The following is a 22,670-nucleotide window of genomic DNA, read 5'->3' as shown; positions in this document are numbered from 1 at the left end:
TATTCAGAGTCCTGTAATCTGTGAAAATTAGACAGAGTCCATTTTTAAACCAATTTTTATCAGAGTCCATTTTATACCAAAAATTAGTCTGAGTCCACTTTGTGCCAAAAAATATTCAGAGTCCAGTTCATGATCGAAATTAATCAGAATTCAATTGAAGACCAAAATTTGTTAGAGACCACATTTTCGCTACTAATAGCCCAATTTTAGCCTAATTTTAAACAGTCATATTTCAGACATAGTAAATAAGATCCGAACAATTACCGAGTTTAGCTCCTGTTCCCGCCTTAACCCTCTCTCATAACATCTTTACTAACAGTCCAATCCCCCTGAAATTTTGAACAGTCATATTTCAGACATAGGAAACAAGATTCGAACAATCACCAAGTTCTAGCTCCTGTACTCAGCCTTTGTTCCCTCTCGTATCTGCGGTAATACCTAATAAATTTTCCCGAAATTTTGACCTCCTGTATTTCAGACATAGTAAATAAGATCAAGTCAGTTACTGAGCTCCAGCTCTTGTCAATGTTAGAACCACCTTAGTTCAATGTTCATCAAATTATTTCAGATCAAGCCCCTCTCCAGTCTATCAAAATAACATCATTACCTTTTTGTACTCAGCTATGTAATATTCACACGGTCATATAACACCTTACCTTCAATACCTTTTGTTTACCCCAAGTAAGCAATAATCACATGGTCAAAAATCTCACCTTACCCTTTCCCTTCCTTACCTTCTCATCCCCAACTTATCCAAACCTTTAATAATCGTACTGTATTTGCATATTTTCTCTACAGTCACTGTGTTCTTTATATTCTCACCCATGTTTTCCGTGTTCACTCCATGTTCTTCAAATATTCACAGCCCATTCAGTTCATATTTTCACTAGCACCTCCATATTTTCTGTGATCTTTCTCTTAGTCTCATGATGTTCTCTACAAATTCTAGTCGTATTTTCTATGTTTTCATGTTCATCGCATGTTCTCTTTACAACTTTTATATTTTTTCAATATTTTTGTGTTCTCTGTCAATATTCATGTTCCTCTAGAAGTTCATGTTCCTCACAAGATCACTTCGTTTATCACCTTCACTTACGTGTTTTCTACATTCTTTGTCATATTCTCTATGTTCTTCACAAGTTCATTGTTCATTCTTTGTATTCCCTATTCTCTTTATCATGTTTTCATGTTCTTTGTAAGTTCATATTCCCAGCACGTTCACTGTATTCATCAACTTTTCTTACATGTTTTCTGTGTTCTTTGCCATGTTCCCCATATGTTCGCTGGGTTCATTCCCTTACATGTCATTTAACATTCCTTGACTAAAAAAATCTTTTGCCAATCAACTAAAAACATAGTCACTTTCATCATTTTTTAACTAAACTTATTCCCCAGTCAACCGAAAATAACCATGTTCATCATGTTTCAATGTCATTTCCTAACTAAAATTATCCATCAATCTACGGAAAAAGTCATGTTCATCATGTTTTTTAACTAAAGTATTCGTCAGTCAACTAAAAAATAGTCACTTTCATCATGTTTCCTTGTCATTTCTTAACTGAAATATCACTTCTCTCAACTGAAAATAGTCAAGTGTAGACTATTTCCAACATTGTTCTTAGTTAAAGTAACCTTTCACTTCGCTAAAAAAATAGTCATATTCGTCATTATTCCTAACTAAAATTATGTGTAGTTAAGTAAGAAATATAGTCAAAGACACTCTTCGAGACATCAAGGACTTACTCAAAGACATCAAAGTTGCACTCAAAGACATCCTTTGAGACATCAAAGACATCCTTTGAGACATCAAAGACACCCTTTAAGACTTCAAAGACACCTCTCGAGACATCAAAGATACTCACAAACGAACCAAAGGTACTTTTCGAGATATCAAAGTTATTCTTCGAAACATCAAAGTTGCACTGTAAGATATCTTCGTCCATCAAAGTTATTCTCAGAGATATCTAAAGTTATTCTCAGAGACATCAAAAGATATTCTAAGACATCAAAAGCTATTCTAAGACATCAAAAGTTATTCTTAGAGCTACCAAAAAGCTATTCTCAGAGTCATCAAAGTTATTCCAAGAGACATTAAAAGCTATTCTCAGTCATCAAACTTGTTCTTAAAGTGATCAAAGTTAATCTTAGAGTCATCAAAGGTATTCTCAGAGTCGCCTTCGTTCATCAGAGAAACTTTCCAAAACATCTTTGTTATCAAAGTTATTCTCTAAGACATCAAAAGTTATTCTCTAACACAACAAAGTCATTATCAGTCATCTAAAGTTATTCTCAGTCATCAAAGATAATTTCTAAGTCACTTTCATTCATCAAAGTTATTCTCTAAGTCATAAAAGTTATTCCCAGTGACATTAAAAATTAATCTGTCATCAAAAAGTTAATCTCAGTTATCAAATGTTATTCTCTAAGTAACCTTTCATTCATCAGAGAAGCTTTCTAAGACATCTTCGTTCATCAAAGTTTTTCTCCTAGTCATCAAAGCTGTTCTCTAAGACATCAAAGTCATTCTCAGACTCATCCAAAGATACTCTCATATCCTAAAAGTTGTTCTCAGAGATATCTAAAGTTATTCTCAGAGTCATCAAAGCTATTTTCAGTGTCATCAAAGGTAATCTCTAACTCACCTTCGTTCATGAATGTTGTTCTCTAAGTCACCTTCGTTCATCAAAGAAACTCTTCTTCTTCCATCAAGTTATTCTTTAAACATCAATGTTGTTCTCTAAGACATCATCAGTCATAAAAATTTCTCTCCAAATGTAACTAGCTCAGCTTTTCATATGAAACTTACACTTCTGATAAAATATATTTTCTTAGACACTTTACCCTTAAAACTGTTCTCTGGACAACATTGCATAAACCTACCTAACATATCCTCCCCACCTAATGTTACTTACCTAACATACCTATACTAACTTAACGTAAATTACCTAACTTAACCTAACCTAACTTAGCTAGCCTATCCTGACTTACCTTACCTTACCTAACCTAACCTATTCTAATTTAACTTGCATAACCTAACTTAACTAACCTAACTTAACCTAACCTAACTTAACCTAACCTAACTTACCTAACCTATCCTAACTTACCTTACCTAACCAAACCTATCCAAACTTAACTTGCATAACCTAACCTAACTAACCTAACCTAACTTAACCTAACCTAACTTACCTAGCCTATCCTAACTTACCTTACCTAACCTATCCTAACTTCACTTGCATAACATAACTTATCCTCACCTAACCCAACCTAACCTAACTTACCTAACCTATCCTAACTTACCTTACCTAACCTATCCTAACTTAACTTGCATAACCTAACCTAACCTAACTTAACCTAACTTACATATCCTAAGTTAACTAACTTAACCCATCTTAAGTTTCATAACCTATCCTAACTTAACTAACCTATCCTTACCTAACTTGCATAATCTAACTTAACCTAACCTAACTTACATTACATAATTTAAACTAACTTACCTATCCTAACTTACCTAACCTAACCTCACCTAACCTAACCTCACCTAACTTAACCTATCCTAACTAATCCAAACCTATCCTAACTTAAAGTAAATTACCTAACTTAACGTACCCAAACTGATGTATCCTAACTTATCTAATCCAACTTACCCAACTAGACATGATCTAACTTACATAATTATTCCTGCATGTCTTTGTGTTTTGTCAATCAATGTCTCATAATCATTAGTTTGTTTCAAGGGATATTTTCTCAAACGGTTATTTACAAATTTTAAGTGTTATTTGTTAAAGATTGGGTATTTAAGCATTTCAAAGGATTTTTGTTATACATGGGCATTTACTCGTTTCAAGGGTTAATTTCTCAAATGGTAATTTTTGCATTTCAGGGGTTATTTGGTAAAGTTCATCAAGTTGCTCATAAATTGTATTTATTATGTTTGTAATAATTGTTCTTATTCTCTCTCCCTTCAACCTAACTGTTACGGCCCTATTGGGTCGCAACTGGGTTCTTCTCTGATCTCCAGATAGGCACTCACTAATACAAGTTCCTGTTTCCCCAGATATTTCAATCTGGCAAGACAGTCCTCCTTGTTCAGAAAGGCCTGAACGTCGTCCAGATCGTCGATGGTCGCTTTTTCTGCCATTGTCACTTAAGATGGGTGGGTTTGGGTAAAAATATACAAAAAAGAAGAAAGAAAACTACATCTGAAAAGGTTAGGATAAGGATAATATATTCAACAAATATGTCAAAACACAATAAACTATATCTGAATGGTTAGGTTAAAGGGTTGGGGAATAAGAATATATGATAAAACCCTAATAAATACACTAAGATTACAAGAGGTTAGGTTAAAGGGATGGGGAATAAGAACAAATGATAACCAACATAATGAATACACTAAGATTACAAGAGGTTAGGTTGAAGGGGGAAAGAATAAGAACAATTATTACTAACATAATAAATACAACTTATGAGCAACTTGATGAACTTTAACAAATAACCCTTGAAATGCAAAAATGACAATTTGAGAAATTAACCCTCGAAAACGAGTAAATGCCCATGTATAACAAAAATCCTTTGAAATGCTTAAATGCCCAATCTTTAACATATAGCACTTGAAATGCGTAAATAACCATTTGAGAAAATATCCCTTGAAACGAACTAATGATTATGAGACATTGATTGACAAAACACAAAGACATGCAGGAATAATTATGTAAGTTAGATCATGTCTGGTTGGGTAAGTTGGACTAGATAAGTTAAGATACATCAGTTTGGGTACGTTAAGGTTAAGTTAGGTAATTTATTTTAAGTTAGGATAGGTTGGGATAAGTTAGGATAGGTTAAGTTAGGTTAGGTTAGGTAAGTTAGGATAGGTAAGTTAGGTTAAATTATGTAATGTAAGTTAGGTTAGGTTAAGTTAGATTATGCAAGTAAGGTAAGGATAGGTTAGTTAAGTTAGGATAGGTTATGAAAGTTAAGTTAGGTTAGGTTAGTTAAGTTAGGTTAAGTTAGGTTAGGTTAGGTTAGTTAGGTTTGGTTAGTTAAGATAGGTTAGATTTGGTTATGCAAGTTAAGTTAGGATAGGATAGGTTAGGTAAGGTAAGTTAGGATAGGTTAGGTAAGTTAGGTTAGGTTAAGTTAGGTTTGGTTTGGTTAGGTTATGCAAGTTAAGTTAGGTTTGGTTTGGTTGGGTTATGCAAGTTAAGTTAGGATAGGTTAGGTTAGGTAAGGTAAGGTAAGTTAGGATAGGCTAGGTAAGTTAGGTTAGGTTAAGTGAGGTTAGGTTAAGTTAGGGTAGGTTAAGTTAGGTAAGTTAGGTTAGGTTAGGTTAAGTTAGGTTAGGTTAGGTTAGTTAAGTTAGGTTAGGTTAGGTTAGGTTATGCAAGTTAAGTTTGGAGAGGTTAGGTAAGGTAAGGTAAGTTAGGATAGGTTAAGTAAGTTAGGTTAAGTTAGGTTAGTTAAGTTAGGTTAGGTTAGTTAAGTTAGGATAGGTAAGATAGGTTAGGTTAGGTTATGCAAGTTAAATTAGGATAGGTTAGGTTAGGTAAGGTAAGGTAAGTTAGGATAGGCTAGGTAAGTTAGGTTAGGTCAAGTAAGGTTAGGTTAAGTTAGGTAATTTACGTTAAGTTAGGATAGGTATGTTAGGTAAGTAACATTAGGTGGGGAGGATAGGTTTGGTAGGTATATGCAATGTTGTCCAGAGAACAGTTTTAAAGGTAAAATGTCTAAAAAAAATATATTTTATCAGAAGTGTAAGTTTCATATGAAAAGCTGAACTAGTTACATTTGGAGAGAAATTTTTATGACTGATGATGTCTTAGAGAACAACATTGATGTCTTAAAGAGTAACTTGAAGGAAGAAGGAGAGTTTCTTTGATGAAAGAAGGTGACTTAGAGAACAACATTGATGAACTAAGGTGAATTAGAGAACAACATTGATGAACGAAGGTGAGTTAGAGATTACCTTTGACGACTCTAAGATTTACTTTGATGAACGAAAGTGAGTTAGAGATTACCTTTGATGACACTGAAAATGGCTTTGATGACTCTGTGAATAACTTTAGATATCTCTGAGAACAACATTGGGGATATGAGAGTACCTTTTGATGAGTCTGAGAATGACTTTGATGTCTTAGAGAACAGCTTTGATGACTTAGAGAACAACTTTGATGAACGAAGATGTCTTAGAAAGCTTCTCTGATGAATGAAAGGTTACTTAGAGAATAACTTTTGATAACTGAGATTAACTTTTTGATGACTGAGATTAATTTTTAATGTCACTGAGAATAACTTTTATGACTTAGAGAATAACTTTGATGAATGAAAGTGACTTAGAAATTACCTTTGTTACACTGAGAATAACTTTTGATGCCTCTGAGAATGACTTTGATGTCTTAGAGAATAATTTTGTTGAACAAAGATGTTTTGGAAAGTTTCTCTGATGAACGAAGGTGACTCTGAGAATACCTTTGATGACTCTAAGATTAACTTTGATAACTTTGAGAACAAGTTTGATGACTGAGAATAATTTTTAATGTCTCTTGGAAAAACTTTGATGACTCTGAGAATACCTTTGATGACTCTGAGAATAGCTTTTGGGTAGCTCTGAGAATAACTTTTGATGTCTCTGAGAATAACTTTATATATCTCTGAGAATAACTTTGATGGACGAAGATATCTTACAGAGTAACTTTGGTGTTTCGAAGAATAACTTTGATATCTCGAAGAGTACCTTTGGTGCGTTTGAGAGTGTCTTTGATGTCTCGAGAGGTGTCTTTGAAGTCTTAAAGGGTGTCTTTGATGTCTCAAAGGATGTCTTTGAGTACAACTTTGATGTCTTTAAGTAAGTCCTTGATGTCTCGAAGAGTGTCTTTGACTATATTTCTTACTTAACGACACATAATTTTAGTTAGGAACAATGATGAATATGACTATTTTTAGTGAAGTGAAAGGTTACTTTAATTAGGAACAATGTTGGAAATAGTCTACACTTGACTATTTTCATTTGAGAGAAGTGATATTTCAGTTAAGAAATGACAAGGAAACATGATGAAAGTGACTATTTTTTAGTTGACTGACGAATACTTTAGTTAAAAAACATGATGAACATGACTTTTTCTGTTGATTGATGGATAATTTTAGTTAGAAAATGACAATGAAACATGATGAACATGGTTATTTTCTGTTGACTGGGGAATAAGTTTAGTTACGAAATGATGAAAGTGACTATGTTTTTAGTTGATTGGCGAAAGAATTTTTTAGTTAAGGAATGTTAAATAACATGTAAGGGAATGAACCCAGCGAACATATGGGGAACATGGCAAAGAACACAGAAAACATGTAAGAAAAGTTGATGAATACAGTGAACGTGCTGGGAATATGAACTTACAAAGAACATGAAAACATGATAAAGAGAATAGGGAATACAAAGAATGAACAATGAACTTGTGAAGAACATAGAGAATATGACAAAGAATGTAGAAAACACGTAAGTGAAGGTGATAAACGAAGTGATCTTGTGAGGAACATGAACTTCTAGAGGAACATGAATATTGACAGAGAACACAAAAATATTGAAAAAATATAAAAGTTGTAAAGAGAACATGCGATGAACATGAAAACATAGAAAATATGACTAGAATTTGTAGAGAACATCATGAGACTAAGAGAAAGATCACAGAAAATATGGAGGTGCTAGTGAAAATACGAACTGAATGGGCTGTGAATATTTGAAGAACATGGAGTGAACACGGAAAACATGGGTGAGAATATAAAGAACACAGTGACTATAGAGAAAATATGCAAATACAGTACGATTATTAAAGGTTTGGATAAGTTGGGGATGAGAAGGTAAGGGAGGGAAAGGGTAAGGTGAGATTTTTTACTGTGTGATTATTGCTTACTTGGGTAAACAAAAGGTACTGAAGGTAAGGTGTTATATGACCGTGTGAATATTACATAGCTGAGTACAAAAAGGGTATTAAAGGTAATGATGTTATTTTGATAGACTGGAGAGGGGCTTGATCTGAAATAATTTGATGAACATTGAACTAAGGTGGGGGACAAGAGCTGGAGCTCAGTAACTGACTTGATCTTATTTACTATGTCTGAAAATACCGCAGTTACAAATTTCAGGGAAAATTAGTCTGTTACTCAAGAACTTGTACAAATAAAGTAAGGTGGGGGGACATGAGCTGGAGCTCAGTAACTGACTTGATCTTATTTACTGTGTCTGAAATACAGCTGGTTTAAATTTAAGGGAAATTGATCTGCTACTAAAGAACTTGAACAAATGAACTACGGTGGAGGAAAAGAGCTGGAGCTCGGTAACTGGCTTGATCTTATTTACTATATCTGAAATACAGGGGGTTAAAATTTCGGGGAAATTGATTAGGTTTTACCGAAGATACGAGAGGGAACAAAGGCTGAGGACAGGAGATAGAACTTGGTAATTGTTCGCATCTTGTTTCCTATGTCTGAAATATGACTAAAATGAGGCTAAAATTGGGCTATTAGTAGCAAAAATGTGGTCTCTAACAAATTTTTGTCTTCAATTGGACTCTGATTAATTTCGATCATGAACTGGACTCTGAATATTTTTGGGCACAAAGTGGACTCTGAATAATTTCTGTCTATAACTGGACTCTGATTATTTTTGGGTATAAACTAGACTCTGGCTAATTTTCGTAGATTACAGGACTATGAATATTTTGGGTATAAATTGGACTCTGACGAATTTCTGTCTACAACTGGACTCTGATGAATGTTGAGCTTAAACTGGACTCTGAATATTTTAAGGCACAAACTGTTCAATTTCGATCTTTTTCAGGTGAAACAGCTGTAAATGGTTATAAAACTCAAAATCACGACTAAGATGTCTGTTTTCCCTAACAAAACGTCTAAGACAATATTCTCTGAAAATGGTCTTTTTACCAAATTTGGTCATAAACATATAAATAAACTTCTATGATTATTTGAAACTCTGAAACATTTTCTTAAAACTGAACTCTGAAAAATTTGAATTTTCCCCATAAGAACTGTTAACAAACGTCTATGAAATTATTTTTCCTCATAAGAACTCTTAACAAACTTTTATGAACATATTCTCAGAAAATGGTATTTGAAAAATGTGCTATCTTGAAAACCAACAATAATTGCCCGTAGAGTTTACCTGGAACACCCGACGCGCCACAGAGGATCTTAAAATTAACTGGAAAACCGAAGCTCCACAGAGGATTTTTTTCCAAAGCAAAAAATCCTCTGTGGCGCTTCATCCCTACTACTCCTGTTACCCTGAGAGTCTGATGACCTTCCTCTTACCTTGAGAGCCTCTTGACCTGCCTGTTACCCTGAGAGTCTGGTGACCTTCCTGTTACCCCCTAGAGCCTCGTGACCTTCCTGTTATTCTGAGAGTTTCTTGACCTTCGACCTTCAAGACTCTGGGAAAATTCTTGTGTTTTATTTTTTTGGTAAAAAACAGTGTCTTCGATGCCAGGAAATACGCGTAGTTAATAAATGGAATGCTTTGGGAAGTGTTGTGGTGGATGCAGACTCCATTCACACTTTCTAGTATAGATATGATAGAGCCCAATCGGCTCAGCAACCTGTATCCAATTTGTTTGACAGTTAAGAGGCGGAACCAAAGAACCGAAACTCAACCCCAGCAAGCACAATTAGGTAAGTATAATTATAGCAGTACACACACTCACACACAAACACAGTCTGTGAGTCAGACGTCGTGAGAAGCACACGTGTCCGTAGGGTCCACGAATAACATCAATTATCTCGAGACATTGAAGTGTGACGGAGACAAGAAACATGGTTTTTTGTCATAGGAGTATATAAAAACATAAGAGACCAAGTGAATAGTGAGCTCCTACAGCGGTAGAGCAATTAAGAAAGCAAAAATAAGATCAAGTGGCAAGATCAATGTGAACCGTTGGGTCAGCCTAGCCAGGACTTAAGATTTGCCTGCCGAGTAATGTGTTGTTAAGCGGATTATAGCATACATAGTGATTGATCCCGAAAGTGTGTGCACCATTTAGGAACGTATACAATGTTGCACATAGTGACCGACGATCAGTGAGGAAGATAGGAACGAATGGTATACCAGGAGCACGTGGAGACAACATTAATAACACTCCAGGGCAGAGGAGTGTACAGGCGACCAACCCCTTCATATGGACATCCCAAACTTACCTAGGCGTGCTTGCTTGGGGTGAGCTGACGGTAGGTACCCCTCTCTAGGTAATCCATAAGGTGTACAGAGTGACTTAAAATAATTAATTTAAAGTAGGTCTAAATATCTCAGATATACAACTCCAGGTGACTCACTCTGGGTACAGGTTTTGACACTCAGATTCTACACAAGACCAGATGATCCCTGACACCCATCCTCACCAACTTCCCAGCCTCACACTGTCCCAAGACCCCCCCCCCTCCCGCTCCCCCCTATACACACACACCTTCGCACACACACACACACACACACACACACACACACACACACACACACACACACACACACACACACACACACACACACACACACACACACATGCATTAGCCCCACCCTCTTTCTCTCTTTCTTTGTAGAATACCAGATATCCCCCCGCCCCACCCCAAAATCCACCCCAAAAAGCAGGAGGTCCCCACACAGTGGGACCTCCTGCTCCTCCATTTCCACCTGACCACCTGACCTGAAGTAACCATCTCCACCCCCTCCCACCCCCCCAGTTTCCCACGCATCCCCCCCTACAAACACACACACACTCTCTCTCTCTCTCTCTCTCTCTCTCTCTCTCTCTCTCTCTCGCTCTCTCTCTCTCTCTCTATCATCTCTCCCCCCCTTCTCTCATCTCTCTTAGCTGTCTCTCTCTCTCTTCCCTCTATCTCTCTCATAGGGAGAAAACATGGCAAGTAGACTTACTCGGGAAAGCAACCACAGGGAGACAGACATGGAAGGGACAAACTCAGAGGATGGGGTGGAACAGGTAGCCTGGATGAAGGGAGTATTCCAGCATATGTGGAATGAATTCAGTGAAGGACTGAGGGTAATGAGGGAGACAGTAACCAGCCTGCAGGATGAACTAAGGGCAGCAAAGAAGGAAATAAGAAGCCTGAAGGAGACTCCTCCACAATACCAGACACAAACCGTACCTCAGGGAGATGGGAATGCTACTGCGGATGGGACCTCTACAACACAGCCCTAATTTGCTGAAATGCTTAAAAAGAGCCCTGAAGCCAGGTCTGCAGTTTGGGAAGTTGCCATGGAAGTGGCTTCTTCTCAGGAAGCAGCCAAATGTACTAGCCAGCTGATAGAGCGGAAAAGAGCAGTAGTAGTAATAGTAGGCATTAAGGAGCAAACAGGGACCGGTCGAGTGGACAGGAGAGACAAGGACAAAAATGAAGTCAATGAATTCCTTACAGAGCTAAAGATGGTGAGGGCTGGCCAAAATATTGAGAAGGTTTCCAGGGTCGGACGGTACAACAAGGACAGAGACCGACTGATAAAAGTGATATTCACAAGTGAGAGAACAAAAAGAGGACTTGTTAGCAAGGAAGAGCAGACTAGAAATGTTCAGAAGTTCAAAAAAGTATTCCTTCAGTTGGATATGACAAGGGATGAGAGAAACAGGGCAGCAGCCGCGAGGTGGGAGCGCAGGGGGAGAGAAAATCAGGGAACCACAACCCTGGGCCCTACTATCCCAGAGGGGAACAGGAAACCCTCCACAAGCAGCTCAATAGACACAGTGAGTGATCCACTTCCCCCATCCTCCCCCCAATAGATGCCCTACCTGCCCCTGGTGCCCAAGGTACCCACCTTGGGTTCCCTCCCCTCGATCCCCCCCTCCCCAGGGTCTCCCGTCTCCCCCACCCCCCAAGCCCTCCCTAATCCCCCATGCCCACCCTTCTCCCCCACCCTCAAGCCCTCAATTCTCCCCCACCCCACCCACCCCAAACTTTACAGTATCCCCCACCCACCTGAGCCCTTCCTTCTCCCCCACTCTCCTAAGCCCTCCCTTCTTCCTCAACCCACTCAGCACTCTTTTTTCCCCAACCTCACCTCACAAGACCTCCTCCCTGTTATGCCCTCCGAATCCCCCATTCCTTCCCATCCCTCCAAACCTTCCCTCCTCCCACACACCCCCAGGCCTCCCCTTCTCCCACACTCCCCAATGCTTCCCCCTCTCACACACTCTCCCCATGCCTCCTCCTCTCACCCCCCTTCCCCATGCCTCCTCCTCTCATCCCCCCCTTCCCCAAGCCTCCAACCCAAGCCTTCTTTTCTCTCCAATCCCCTCAAGTCCTCTCCCAATACCTCTCTCCCCGTGCTGGAACCTCCCAGCCCTCGCACAACCCAGATCCCCCAAGTCCCCCTTCATTGGCCCTCCCATCCCGGTACCTCCATGTTTCCCTGGTTCATGGGAAGCAATAGGATCTGTGAAGGGACAGAAGAGTCAGTTTCAGGGTGATGTACTCGAACATAGAAGGGATCACAAGAAAGGCAAGTGAACTAAGGGAAAGAGCACAAGAATTGAACCCAGATATAATCGGACTCACAGAAACAAAACTCTCAGGAATCATAATGAATGCAGTGTTTCCCCAGGACTACACTGTAATAAGGAAAGAGAAGGAGGTGGAGTGGCCCTACTAATGAGAAGGGATGGAGTTTCTGGCAGATGGTCATCCCGGGCTGCGAAGGATTCAGAGACTACATAAAAGGCACCATGACAATAGGAGGACCAAAAGTAGTAGTAGCATTGATATACAACCCTCCACCAAATGACAGAACACCCAGGCAAGAGTATGACAACAACAACACAGCAGTTAATACTATAATTAAGAAGGAAGCCTCTGCTGCCTGTAGAAATAGATCCCATCTGCTCATCATGGGGGACTTCAATCACGGAAGGATAGACTGGGAGAACAAGGAACCGCATGGTGGAGAGGATACAAAGAGAGCCAAACTAATGGAGGTGGTGACAAGAAACTTTCTAAGCCAACATGTCAGGGAGCCCACTAGGATGAGAGGAAACGATGAACCAGCGAGACTCGATCTAGTCTTCACTCTGAACGACTCCGACATAAGGGAAATCGGTTTTGAGGCCCCAGTCGGAATGAGCGACCACAGTACACTAGTGTTTGAGTATCTGGTTGAAGAAGGGTTATTGAACTCGAGGAGGGGTACTGAAAACAAAAGGCTGGCATTCTGTATGGGTTATCTTGAGGTTATCTTGAGATGATTTCACGGCTTCTTAGTGTCCCCGCGGCCCGGTCCTCGACCAGGCCTCCACCCCCAGGAAGCAGCCCGTGACAGCTGACTAACACCCAGGTACCTATTTTAAAGCTAGGTAACAGGGGCATAGGGTGAAAGAAACTCTGCCCATTGTTTCTCGCCGGCGCCTGGGATCGAACCCAGGACCACAGGATCACAAGCCCAGTGTGATGTCCACTCGGCCGACCGGCTCCCCGGACCGGCTCCCATAGGGTAACTATGAGGAGATAAGATGATTCCTAACAGATATAACATGGGAACACAGCTTAGGGGAAAGACGGCCCAAGACATGATGGAATACGTCACGCAGAAGTGCAAGGACGCAGCAAACAAGTTTGTCCCAGTCCAAAAGGAAGACAACGAAATGAAGATGAGAAACCCATGGTTTAATCAGAGATGTAGGCTAGCTAAGCAGCAAAGTAAAAGGGCATGGAGAAACTATAGGAATAACAGGACACTTGAGAGCAATGAAAGATACCAGAGTGGCCGGAATGAATATGTCAGGATGAGAAGAGAGGCAGAAAGAGAATACGAAAATGACATGGCGAGCAAGACAAAGACTCAACCTAAATTGCTGCACAGCCACATCAGGAGAAAAACATCAGTAAAGGAACAGGTTATCAAATTAAGGATAGGGGCAGAAGGATTCACTACAAACGACAAGGAGGTGTGTGAGGAACTGAATAAGAAATTCCAGGAGGTCTTCACCTTTGAGCAAGGAGAAATTCCAGAGATAAGAGAGGGAATAGTTAACCAAGGACCACTGGAAGATTTTGAGATTACCAGTGAGGAAGTAAAGAAGTTGTTACTAGAGTTGGATGTGACAAAAGCTATAGGCCCAGATGGAATCTCCCCTTGGATACTAAAGGATGGAACAGAAGCACTGTGCTTACCACTCTCCATAGTGTATAACAAATCACTGACAACAGGGGAACTGTCAGAAATTTGGAAAACAGCTAATGTAGTCCTGATATATAAGAAAGGCGATAGACAGGAGGCACTGAACTACAGGCCAGTGTCCCTAACCTGCGTACCATGCAAGCTGATGGAGAAGATTGTGCGAAAAATGCTAGTGGAACATCTGGAGCGAAGGAACTTTGTAACACAGTATCAACATGGGTTCAGGGATGGCAAGTCCTGCCTCACAGGGTTAATTGAATTCTATGACCAGGCAACACAAATCAGGCAAGAAAGAGAAGGGTGGGCAGACTGCACATTTTTGGAAAGCCAGAAAGCCTTTGATACAGTACCACATAAGATGCAAGTGAAAAAGCTGGAGATGCAGGCTGGAGTGAAAGGGAAGGTACTCCATTGCATAAGGGAGTACCCAAGCAACAGAAGACGAGTCACTGTGAGAGGTGAGGTCTCAGATTGGCGAGACGTTACAAGTGGAGTCCCGAAGGGGTCAGTCCTTGGACCTATACTGTTTCTGATATATGTAAATGATCTCCCGGAGGGTATAGACTCGTTTCTTTCAACGTTTGCTGATGACGCGAAAATTATTAGGAGGATTAAAACAGAGGAGGATAGTAGGAGCTACAAGATGACCTGGACAGATTGAATGAATTGTCCAACAAATGGCTGCTCAAGTTCAACCCAAGTAAATGCAAAGTAATGAAACTAGGCGGTGGAAACAGAAGGCCGGACACAGGATACAGAATGGGAGATGTCTTCATGAAACAGAGAGAAAGATCTAGGGGTTGATATCACATCTAACCTGTCTCCTGAAGCCCACATAAAAAGAATTACGCCTGCGGCATATGCTAGACTGGCTAACATCAAAACACCATTCAGGAAACTGTGTAAGGAATCATTCAGAATCTTGTATACCACATATGTAAGATCAATCCTGGAGTATATGGCCTCATCATGGAGCCCCGTACCTTGTCAAGCACAAGACGATGCTGGAAAAAGTTCAGATGTATGCCACTAGACTAGTACCGGAGCTAAAAGGCATGAGTTACGAGGAAAGGCTGCGAGAGATGTACCTTACGACACTGGAAGACAGAAGAGTAAGGGGAGACATGATCACTACCTACAAAATCCTCAGGGGTATTGACAGGGTAGACACAGATAAACTATTCAACACTGGTGGTACATGAACAAGGAGACACAGGTGGAAACTGATTACCCAAATGAGCCACAGGGACGTTAAAAAGAACGTTTTCAGTGTCAGAGTAGTTAATAGATGGAATGCATTAGGCAGTGATGTGGTGGAGGCTGACTCCATATACAGTTTTAAATGTAGATATGATAGAGCCCAGTAGGCTCAGGAATCTGTATACCAGTTGATTGACGGTTGAGAGGCGGGACCAAAGAGTCAAAGCTCAACCCCCGCAAGAGAAGGATGGATACATATAATGAAGGATAAGGTGAGTACAATTAGGTGAGTACACTCTCATAGCAGATGGAAACATAATTGTGGTCCAGGTAATTTGTAACCCCCCCTCCCCCCCCCACCAAGCACCATATGACATAGACAGGAATATGATGACAACAACAAAGCATGCATAGAAGCATTGCAGAAAGCAGCAACAGTGACACAGAATGAGAGCTAAACTTCTAGTCATGGGGGACCTAAATCATGGAGAGATTGACTGGGAATCCAGAAATCCTCATGGTGGGTAAGAAACGTGGGGAGCCAAAATTAGTGGAAGTTGTTGAAAGAAAGATCTTAACCAAACATGTAAAGAAGGACACAAGAGAAAGGGGAGGAGATACACCAAGCTATTGGACTTAATCTTCACCCAGAATGAGGAAGACATTGAGAACATAAGAGCATATAATACTACTAGGAACAAGTGGTTACTGCGTCCTGGTATTGCACTACGTGATGGAAATCAGAACAGTGCCTAGAAGACAATGAGTCAAAGATGGGAGATCAGACTATTGTTGTAGCCTTGGTGGAACAAGTCTACCACAGTGAGACTTATTCTGCTGACCGGACCTGATTGAGAGGTCAGAGCAAAGATACATATATTAAATAACTGAGTAAACGTCAGCGAGTAATCTCAGGATGCTAGCAGAGGATGGGCGTTGGTAATAAATGACCTGAAATGAGATGTCGATACTTTGGGGATGTGAAGTGACCCTAGCATAAGGTCATGACCTCACTTGAGTTGCAACTGGTGTCAGAGGTGGCTGTACTTTGTTGATCCTCCCGGAATAAGGAAGTATATAGTTCCTTGTGTTAGTACTGGAGTGAAGACTGTTTGTCTGCAGGTGTGAGGAAGCTGTTGGGAACATAGTACACCATTTCTCTGTGATTTTAATAACTAAAGGCGGCCTGGCAGTGTGTGTTTGGCCGCACCTTTGTGGAACTCTAAATGTTGTGCCTTCAAAAGGAAAGAAATAAGCAGGCATTTCTGTTGTGGAGCCTGCCAGGCGACGTTGTGAACTCGAGTCGTCCAGTGAGTGAACGTCCTCATGTCAGAGATTTCGGTGGTAAGCCTATTTAATTGTTTGTTACATTAGATACCAATGTTTGATTGTGTGCCCAGTTGGGAGGCGGCCAGCAACATGTCAAGACATGTTCCCAGAGAAGAATAGCCCAGGACAGGGGGTGGACCATCGCAGCAATGCAAAAGTGTTTAAAGAGATGTCTGTATTTTCTGGGAATACATTTAATTCTGTTTTGTTGGGAAAACATTTTTATTGACATTCTAATGGAATTGTAGGTGTGCTTGGGAAGGAGTTCATGAAGGAACTTCGAGGTTAGAGAAGAAGTTGATGGAGGAACTTCTAGGCTGGAGAAGAAGTGTATGCTGAACTCTGTGGTAGAGCAGAACTCTATTTTGAAGAGTTGATTTCATGCAGTGCAGAGGAGCAACACGTATCTCTGTGAAATCCATGGTGGAGCGTCACTGATGTGGGATTAGGACTTCTTTGTGCAGCAGATTGGGAGAACTGCAGAAGTGCGTTTCTTGATATTTTGGAGGACCTAGAGATATACATTGGTAGTGAGCCTTTAGAAGCAGAACAGAGGTTCATGGTGGACACACATAATTGTATAAGGGGAGTCCTTCAATGTTTATTGGCATATAAGACACAGTGTAAGGTGAGAGATTGATTTCTTCTTTTGTTCGGGGGATACTTATTGGTGTTTCAGCCACGAGCTGAGTTTCATATACTTTTAGGGCTGAGGATAAAGTATTGTTGTGACAGGATTTCAACCCCCATTTAGGGAAGGAGTAGTAAGTGGTAAGCCAAAAGTTGAGCAGCCACTTGATATGGACAGTTGGTGAAGTCAGGATATGATATTGGAATGCTACTGGATTGTACCAGTTTAGAGTGTTGTATGATAATGTTCTATTTTATATGTTATGTATTATGTATGTTTTCTTTGTATATTAAATGTATATGTTAGCTGGCTTTTGCTCTTGTCCCTGTGAGGTTTCTCAGAAAGCGAGGGGGGGGGGGGAGAGAGAGAGAGAGGGGGTCACGGCTGTGGACAGGGTGGCAGAAGATTCTAATTCACGTAAGGGGGATTTAGGAGATCATTCCAAACAAAGAATGAGTGGGGAGTCACGGCCGCTCGAGTAGGGTGTGTACACAAGACAATGAGGCCAGTTTTGGAGCCGCCCTTTTAATGTATGTGATGCTGAACCCCTCTCCAAGATCAAGAGGCATATAGGGTGATCTCCTAGGTAAATTACAAGCACTCCAGTGTCCACTGCTGTCGACCGACGGTAGCGGGAGTGTGGCTGCTGAGGTCGGTTGTTTGTTCCGTCAAGGAGTGGTTGGGGACGCTGTCCGCCTGCACGCAAGTAAAAGTCTGGTGCAACAGCCAAAACTCTCTTTTGAAGGTTTAAGTCCCAAAATCCCCAACTCCCTCAGGGCAGAACACTATTAAAAAAGCAGAATACATGAAAGTAAGAGAGTATCTGGAAAGTGTGCAATGGGGGGAGGAACTTAAAGGGAAGACGGTCCAGGAAATGATGGACCAAGTAAAACTGTGGTTCAAACTGAGGCAGTAGAGAGATTCATACCCCGTTAAGGGCAAAAAGAAGGAAAACATATAATAACCCGTGGTTCAATAGACAGTGAACGGAAGCAAAAGCAAAAAGCAGGAGGGAATATAAGAAATACAGAATGCAAAGGACGGAGGTAAACCTGAATAGATGCAACAGGGCCAGGAATGACTGCATAAACATAAGAAGATTGTCAAAAAGAAACTATGAAAATGATATTGCCTCCAAAGCAAAGAGCCAACCGAGACTCCTACATAGCCATAAAAGAAGGAAAATGACAGTGAATGACCAAGTGACCAGGTTGCGAACAAGGGGAAGGCCAATATACAGAAATAGATAAAGAAATTTCTGAGGAGCTCAATGCCAGCTTCCATGGAGCTCCACTACTGAGCCTGAATAGCCCCAAGAGCTAGATGAGGAAGTAGCCCGTGATGAGAAACTATTAATATTGAGGTAACATCAGAGGAAGTAAGAATACAGCTAGCATCGCAGGATGTAACTAAAGCTACTGGGCCAGATAGAATATCATCAAAAATGTTAAAATAAGCAGCACAGGTTCTCAGCATACCTCTAGTACTGAGTAAACTGATACTGAGTCACTTACACAGGCGGAATTGGCAAGCTACTGGAAGCAGGCAAATGTGGTGACAATCAACAAGAAGGGAGATAGAGAAGAGGCACTTAACTCCACACCAGTGTCGCTCAAAAGCATCCCGTGCAAAGTACTTGAAAAAAATTATAGGAGTAAGACTAGTTGCTCACCAGGAAACAATTAGGTTTGTAAGTAAACAATAAAAACACGGCTTTAGATAAGGGAATTCCTGCCTGACGACGCTCCCTAAGTTTCATGATAGGGTTACGAAAATAAGGCAAGACAGAGAAGGATGGGCAGATTGCATATTTCTGGACTGCCAAAAAGCCTTTGATACACTACCACACGGAATGCTACTATACAAACTTGAGAGGCAGCCGGGAGTAGACGGAGACGCACTATCATGGATGAGAAATTAATTGACAGACAGGTGTCATAGAGTGATAGTGAAGGGAGTGGAGTCGGACTTGCGTAGAGTAATAAGCGACTACAGAACGACCTAAAACGACTAGAGAAAAAGACCTGTGAGTGGACATAACACCAAACCTAACTTTAGAGGCTCATGTAAATAGAATAATGTTTGCCGCATATTCATCTCTGGCCCAAGTCAGAACATCCATCAGAAACTTGAATAAGGAGGCTTTTAGGTCACTGTATACCGCCTATGAGAGGTCAGTCATAGAGTATGCCGCCCCCATCGTAGAACCCACATCTAAAAATCACATAAGGAAGTTCGAAAAGGTGCAGAAGTTTTCAACGAGACTTGTCCCAGAGCTGCGAGGGATGAGGTACGAATACAGATTGAAGGAACTAAATCTGACGACGTTAAAAAGAAGGAGGGAGATGGGGGATATGATTCAGACGTATTTAATACTTAGAGGGATTGACAAGGTGGAAACAGAGGTTATCTTGAAGTGGTCTTGGGGTGATTTCGGGGCTTAGTGTCCCCGCGGCCCAGTCCTCGACCAGGCCTTCCACCCACAGGAAGCAGCCCATAACAGCTGTCTAACTCCCAGGTACCTATTTACTGCTAGGTAACAGGGGCATCAGGGTAAAAGAAACATTTTGCCTATTTGTCTCCGCCTCCACCGGGGATCGAACCCGGAACCTCAGGAATACGAATCCGAAGCGCTGTCCACCTAACTGTCAAGCGCCCATGTGTTTATAAGGAATAACAATGGAACATGGGGGCACGGATGGATGCTTGAGACTCAGATGTGTCATAGAGATGCTAGAAAGTTTTCGTAAGGGTAGTGAGTAAATAGAATGACCTAAAGGAGTAGATTGAAGAGGTTAACAACATTCATAACTTTAAAAGCAGATATGATAGACAAATAGGCCAGAAGTCATTGCATTAGACAACCAACGGCTAGAAAAGCAGGGTCCAAATGCTAGAGCTCGATCCTGTAGGCACAAATAGGTGAGTACACACAACCACACACACAGTCGCTATATCATCATCCAACCCTCCCCTATCAGAAATACAAATGCAGCATCAGGAACCACTACCCTCTGGGAAAACAAACAGCTCAGTTGTTATGAACATCATAATAGTTATGTACACAAATGCAGATGGAACTGCAAACAAAGGGTTAGACTAACAGGAAAGAGTGGCAGAAGGGATAGAAAGGAGTCACTGCATTAAATAACAAGCAATGTAGCAATAACAGAGAAGCAACTGAGAAGTATTACAGGAAATCCAGTTCACTTTAGAGGATATCAAGCAATAAGGAAAGATTCGGTGAACATGGAGTATGAGGCCGCGAAGCCCTGTTGTTACAGCTACACTGGAAGTCTGAAGACGTACAATTAACCAAAGAAAAAGACTTGCAAGAGTACATACAAGGAGTAGCAACACTGGCAGTCATAAAGTTAGTAGTAGTAGCGGTGATTTACGATCACCGAATAATTAACAGAAGACCTGCGGAAACAGAGCAGATCATGATATGAAACCTGAAGCTAGCAACCACCTCATTGTACGTCATTGTACGTAATGGAGCTGCAGGAGTGGGTTCGACAGAGAAACATGTTGAGGAAGATGAGAGATTACAGTCGTGTTGACTACAATATGGTGAGGGATTCTCTGTGAGAAGTCAAATGGGATATCGAAATGTGGTAGAAGGCAGCAAAGGAGATTATGAAATTTCCTGTTCTGAAATATGCAGATACAATGGAAACGTTTTACACCACTTAAGAAGAAAACGTTAAAGGAAACGTTTCCTTCAACATTTTCCGAACTTTTGCCACTTATGACTCATCATTAAAGCACTGCAGCTTTCGCATATTTTCTAAAACAAAACTAAACGTTTACTAAAGAGAGAGTCAATGCACAAGAGCGGGATTGAAATGCTAACAATAATTCCCAGTACCCTACAGTCTGCGACATCATGCCACCACATCCAAGTTATCATAAAGTGTGCTACGTCACGAGGTGGATGTAAAAGCGATGGACCGCCTGTCCAACCCCGTGAGTTTGGGAGCGAACTCAGCGGTTGCGATAATAACTCGGTGATGAATGTGATAAGGGTGACGAGATGTTTAATTTCTATATGTCTGTGATCAGGTAAAGCTTCAGTAATGAACTGGACTTGAAACAAGAATTCATATAATTGTTTTCTTTATTTGAATATTCTGAACAAGTTATACATCATAATTACGTAATACATAATTACGTAAACCATTTATCAAAGACCCAAAAGGTGCTATGACTTGAGGAAAGTGAATGTTGTTTATTTTTTGAGGTGGCTCAGTGAGTGAGGTGTGGGATGTGTTGGCTCTATAGTGTGGTTGTCTTCAGTGCTTCATTTACTTGGTTGCTGGCGGATCATGAGAGGAGTCTGGATGACGGAACGGTCCGTTTTTTTTTTGCTTCTATCATCCAGACCAAAAAATAAATACCGTTCCATCATCCAGACTCCGCACTCTGGAGAGTCACCCCTCTAACGATCTTAATTAACTATAGAGAAATGGGCTCGCCGTCATACTGTTCGGGGAATGGGCTCAGAACCCTCCTATTATTATGGGTGCTCACCCCGCGGAGCCTCTATGACATACCCTCTCTCTCCTTGCCTTAAGATGACCTCCATTCGCTTCCCTTTATGATATTATGCCTCCTGTCGACCAGCCTACGATTGTTTCCCTCTCTCTTTCCTTCTAAAACTTTTCACCAGGACAAGTGCAAAACAGGTTGTCTACAGACAAACATTTATTACAAAAATACAGAGAATACAAAAGTTACAGCATAGTATCATCAGGCCCAAAACTAGCATCATGCCTATATAATATTAGTGTTCCAACAAGTACTCTCCGTTAGTCTGCTGCTTAATTAATTAATCTTCACCAGCAGCCTCCTGCCCTCTCGTCGTCTGGGCGAGGCAACTTGCAGATACTTTAACTCAAACAAGAAAATATTAACGTTCTCACCATACACTGCGTCATTCATAACATATGAGTTCATGCACTCCCTCAAACACTAATGTTGCCCACATAGTGTATTACGTCCTGAGGCCATCTCAGGACGATTACTAGGACCATCCGTCAATGGGTCCTCAAGTTAGGTAGGTACTCACTCCTGCAGCCTCTTCAATATTACTGCTGCTTCGAACAATAACGAAACACGTCCACCAAGTACCACTGCTACTTGAAGTTACACCACGTACATGACGTTCCTCTTCACAGGCTTCACCACACATTTGATGTTCCACTACACTTGAAGTTCTACCGTATGAATTTCAGTATACACTAAGTTCCCCATATACGTACTTCACCAGACACGAACCTGTAATTTCATTACCATACCATAATATAATTTCTAATTATACATAAATAATAT

At 40.6% G+C, this 22,670-nt stretch overlaps 1 protein-coding gene across 1 annotated transcript in view; it reads right to left on the bottom strand.

Moving 5' to 3' along the window:
* Positions 1 to 2,104: 2,104 nt before the first annotated feature.
* The window catches only part of LOC138371791 (S-antigen protein-like), a 43,077-nt gene continuing 22,511 nt past the window's right edge, over positions 2,105 to 22,670 (bottom strand). Inside the window, exon 3 of the mRNA XM_069336816.1 lies at positions 2,105 to 2,227. Within this exon, the coding sequence (XP_069192917.1) occupies positions 2,105 to 2,227 (123 nt within the window). The remainder of the gene's footprint in view (positions 2,228 to 22,670) is intronic.

This window comes from Procambarus clarkii, chromosome 36 (genome assembly GCF_040958095.1).
Source record: "Procambarus clarkii isolate CNS0578487 chromosome 36, FALCON_Pclarkii_2.0, whole genome shotgun sequence".
NCBI classification, from domain to species: domain Eukaryota; kingdom Metazoa; phylum Arthropoda; class Malacostraca; order Decapoda; family Cambaridae; genus Procambarus; species Procambarus clarkii.
The sequence above is the reverse complement of the archived record's forward strand: the minus strand, read 5'-3'. Positions and strand labels throughout refer to the sequence as shown.